This window comes from Solanum tuberosum, unplaced genomic scaffold (assembly GCF_000226075.1).
Source record: "Solanum tuberosum cultivar DM 1-3 516 R44 unplaced genomic scaffold, SolTub_3.0 scf00021, whole genome shotgun sequence".
Classification (NCBI taxonomy): domain Eukaryota; kingdom Viridiplantae; phylum Streptophyta; class Magnoliopsida; order Solanales; family Solanaceae; genus Solanum; species Solanum tuberosum.
Genome location: NW_006238947.1, coordinates 2,479,056 through 2,483,776, shown reverse-complemented (window position 1 = coordinate 2,483,776; position 4,721 = coordinate 2,479,056). Strand labels below are relative to the sequence as shown.

General features: G+C 36.9%; 1 protein-coding gene across 1 annotated transcript; it reads right to left on the bottom strand.

The window, feature by feature from the left end:
* Positions 1 to 1,417: 1,417 nt before the first annotated feature.
* On the bottom strand, positions 1,418 to 3,606 carry LOC102577667 (fructose-bisphosphate aldolase 6). The gene is made up of 3 exons (NM_001287840.2): positions 3,520 to 3,606; positions 2,584 to 2,811; positions 1,418 to 2,389 (listed from the first exon to the last, which is right to left on the bottom strand). The coding sequence occupies exons 1-3, from the start codon at positions 3,545 to 3,547 to the stop codon at positions 1,569 to 1,571; spliced, it is 1,077 nt and encodes a 358-aa protein (NP_001274769.2). The 5' UTR covers positions 3,548 to 3,606; the 3' UTR covers positions 1,418 to 1,568.
* Positions 3,607 to 4,721: the final 1,115 nt, after the last annotated feature.

Genomic DNA, 4,721 nt, shown 5'->3' with positions numbered 1-4,721 from the left:
CCTCCCCAGCGGTCCTTCTCAATCATACACAAACCCTTTAATTATATAAAAGAATAAAGCTAAATCATGGATATAGATTCTTCTTAATCAATAACAAAGCAATTAAATTGAACGGAAATCATTAAAATTAACTGGAGAAAAATAATTAAGAGAGCACTTACCGTAAAAGCTAAGTTTGAAGGCCTGTGAAGGAAGAGGAAAAATCAAATCCACTTCCATATTACAATAGTAAATTCCTCCAAAAAAGAATTTCATGATTATTTCAATATTTAAATCTTGAAATAGGTTTTTTAAAAACATTCGCCATGGATGGAGTTAAGCTTGAAAAACGGAGGCTGAAAATGGGGAAAAAGAAGAAGAAAAAATAATTAAAAATTGATTAAATAAGCTTTTCACGCGCAATAAACGAGTGTATCACACTCTCTATGACGTGTATGCAAAAAGTGTCAAAATGACACAATGAAAACTTACCTGAGGTGCCTAAAATGAACAAAGTCAAGTTAAGGTGCCTCAGTGAAAGTTGGTGCTAACTTTAGGGAGCCACCGATGGGTTAGGCCTTATTTATAAGAAACATTTTCCCCTTAATGTCATTTTTAAACCAAGAATTAGTTTTAACCAAAGAGAGTGATAGGCACTCCAGAATCCGTCTAACGCTATCGAGGTTGGTCCTTCATTGAACCAAGTATGAATAACGAGGCCACCTTCACAACTTCTATCCCTATATTAGAATAAGGTCGGTCAGTCCTCCATTCATAAACCGCCTTCACAACCTTCTTTCTTTTGTTCCTATACCAATTGGTCCTCCATTCATCTAAATATGGATAACGAGGCCACCTTCACAACTTTCATCTAGACCGCCCTCACAACCATCTATCCCTATATTAGAATAAGGTCGGTCAGTCCTCCATTCATAAACCGCCTTCACAACCTTCTTTCTTTTGTTCCTATACCAATTGGTCCTCCATTCATCTAAATATGGATAACGAGGCCACCTTCACAACTTTCATCTAGACCGCCCTCACAACCATCTATCCCTATATTAGAATAAGGTCGGTCAGTCCTCCATTCATCTAAGGTACAAAAAACTAAAATCTAGACCGCCCTCACAACCATCTCCCTTTTGTCCCTATGTTGGTATAAGGTCAGTCGAGTTGATCCAACAGAGATCGGTAGGTCAATACTCTACACATCTAGGTATATTAAAGGAGTAACATAATGAAAGTATGGATAACGAGACCACCTTCACAACCTTCATGAACCGACATGAAACATTCAAAACAATAAAGTAGAAAGAAGGCAATGCATCAAGAATCATTGAACCACACACAATTAGTAAGTTTTAAAAACCAGAAGATAATATTTTAACAAACCCAATCCCAAAAACTGTTACATGAAGATATCACTAAGCCAATATTGTTTGTTACTCAAAAGTTTTTTATTAAACGAAAAATTAAAAAACAAGCCTTACACATTATGTCCACAGATAAAGACATTTTTGTAAAACCATATTGTCATCTCATTTTCAAAACAGAAATCAAGAAAAAACATAAAAACTAAAAACTTTGATCTAGTACTTGTAGTCCTTGACATGGAGGCTCTCGGAAGCGCCCTCGCTTAAGTTGGAAGCTCCGGCATACTTTCCGAGTGTAGCATCGGAGTTGGCCTTGCACCTGGTAAGGAATGCAGCTTGTGCTTTCTGCACATTCTCTTCTTTTCCGCCCCACGCCTTGAGGGTACTCTGCTGAAGAGCACGTCCAAAGGAGAAGGAAAGCGACCATGGCTTCTTGGTCTGAAGCTTGTTCATGGCGTTGAGGTTGACGGTGGCCTGTTCTTCACTCTGTCCACCAGACAAGAACACCACAGCGGGAACAGCAGGTGGCATTGTGCGCTGCAAAGCACGGATGGTGTACTCAGCAATCACTTCTGGTGCAACCTTGGGGGATTCAGAACCGGGAGTGACCATGTTAGGCTTCAACAAGGTACCTTCAAGGAGGACATGGTGGTCATTGAGAGCCTTGTAGCAAGCAGCAAGAACACGCTCGGTAACATCAGCACACTTCTGAATGTCATGGGCTCCATCAACAAGGATCTCGGGCTCAACAATGGGTACAAGACCATTCTGCTGGCAAATAATGGCGTATCTCGCAAGGCCATTGGCGTTATCATTGATGGCAAGCTGAGATGGCTCATTGGCACCAATCTTCAACACGGCACGCCATTTGGCGAACCTAGCACCAGCCTCGTAGTACTTTTGGCATCGTTCTGCAAGACCATCAAGACCTTGGGTGGTGGTCTCACCATCGGTCCCGGGGAGCTCAACGGTACCCTTATCAACCTTAATACCGGGAAGGACTCCAGCTTCCTTCATGACTTCAACAAAAGGCTTGCCTGCCACCAATATCAGATCATCAATGTAATGCTACTACTACTACTACTAATCCTACACCTCAGTCCTAAACAAATTAGGATCGAGCACTACTATGCCTCAGTCGTAAACACAAACGAGCTCGAATTTACACTAAATTCAACAATCAAATAAAACGCTTTATCAGTGGTAACAAATCAAGTTCTTCTAAACGTACCAGCAGCAGTCTTCTGGTAGAGTGTTTCCTCGAACAAGATAACACCGCTAAGATACTGAAGACAACCAGGGGTGCAAAAGAGAAGCTCACGCAGAGCCCTCCTGTTTGATTCTACATTCTCGACATTGATGCTCGAGAGACGCTTTCCAATTGTTCCAGTGGATTCATCAGCAGCAAGGATACCCTTTCCAGGGGTGCCAATATATGCAGCATTCTTGATAAGCTCATCTGCAGATAATCAACCATTTATTACCTCTTAACAATCACTATTCACTCATTTTTAGTCGGATTCTCCAAAAATACACTATTTTTATGGATCTAAATCTATCAAGCTTATAGCAACATAGACTAAAACATAAACCAAAAGCACCCAAATTAACAGATTTAATCATATAGCCATACTAATCAAGAACACTGTAGGCAATCAGATCCTAATCATAATTTTCAAGGGCAATTAGTACCATTTGTTAAAAAGATATCAACTTTAACCAACTATTAGATTCAAAAACTATAAACAAATCAAATCTGGGCATGTTACAGAAAAAAAATTGAACTACAACAGGAATTAACATGCTACAACTGATTAGAACAAGATAAATCAGATCCAGATTAAACATGCAACAGAGATTATAAAAAAAAAACTCAAAACTATATGATTAATAATTAAGCAACAAATGAAGCAAATAACAATCACAAAGATAAAAACAAACATAAAGATCTACTAGTGGGACCATGAAAGGTATCCTTCAAACACAAAGATCAAAACTTTTTTTCTTCAAGAAAGTTGTAGTCTTTACATCAAAACAAAAAATAAAAAATACCCAACAACCAAGATCCAAAAACAACACAACCCCAGATGACAAAACAACAAATCTATCAAAAAAATCAAGTCTTGGATAAAAAAATCAAGATTTGAGCAAAGTAAAGAGTACTTACCAGCATACTTTCCCTTGTAGCAAGACATGATTAATAAGCTTAAAAAAAGTAGATTTGAAGAAAGTGAGAGAAGTTTATAGAGAGAATGAGAAAATTGGGAGAGAAAGTTAGGCTTTTATAATACGGCATATAAGGAGTTGGTGGGGGGCTGCAATATCATCGATGTTATCGACCCCTTGTGCACGCAACAAGCGGTTCTTGTCATTTGACCATTTTGCCCTCGCACATATTTTTTTTCGATTTTTCATTCGGTGTTCAATCACGTTATACCGAATACGTTTTTGGGATGGATTAGATATGTACCAAGAAAGCTTCATTTTAGAGTGAAATGTTTTCTACTAAAGTCGACTATTTTCAAAGCCTCGAGATCGTTTCTTCATATTAAGGATAAAGGAACATTTATTACTTGATAAATATGTTTATCCTCGTACATTTTAATTTCATTCTTCATTCATCGTTCGATATATGATTTAGAAATGGATCGATTCAAATATGCACTGCAAAAGCTTCAGAGATGAAATATTTTCAATTAAAATCGACTTTATTTTTAAAGATATCGAGTCTGTTTCTTTTGATTAAGGATTAAGGGACACTTATTATGTATAAATACATTTATCTGCATTGTGTTTTGACACCAACTTAATAAGTAAAAATGAAATACTAGACAACCCTTAAAGCTAGTTAGCAAAATTTATTTAGATACTAGAATTAAAAAATATTTTGATTGAATACTGATTAAAAGTAATTGTATTAACTATTTTCAACTCAAATTTTGAAGAAAAAATTTCATAAAGTTGATTAGTTATTTGAATTTTCAATTTAGATGATATTTTTTAGTTGAGAGTTTGATTCTTTAACTTATAATTTTCTCAGCCATTATGTCATTAAAAAAATGGTTTCCCACTTGATGTCTAGTACCCATATTGGAGCCTGACTAAATTCGAAATCACACTAGAAAGTTTCACAATGGGGTAAAACGCTCCTTAACAAAGACAATTTTGTATTCAGGAAGACTCGAACTCAAGACCTCTTGATTAACGATAAAGGAATACTTACTGCTCCGTCAAGATAAGGTAAAGTGAGTAATTAATGACAAAATTAAGGGATAGTATTCTATAGAATTTTATTTTATTTTTTCCAAATATTTAAACAATTAAGAGAGGGGGGGGGGGGGGGGGGAAACAAAAACAAGGGGGGGGAGA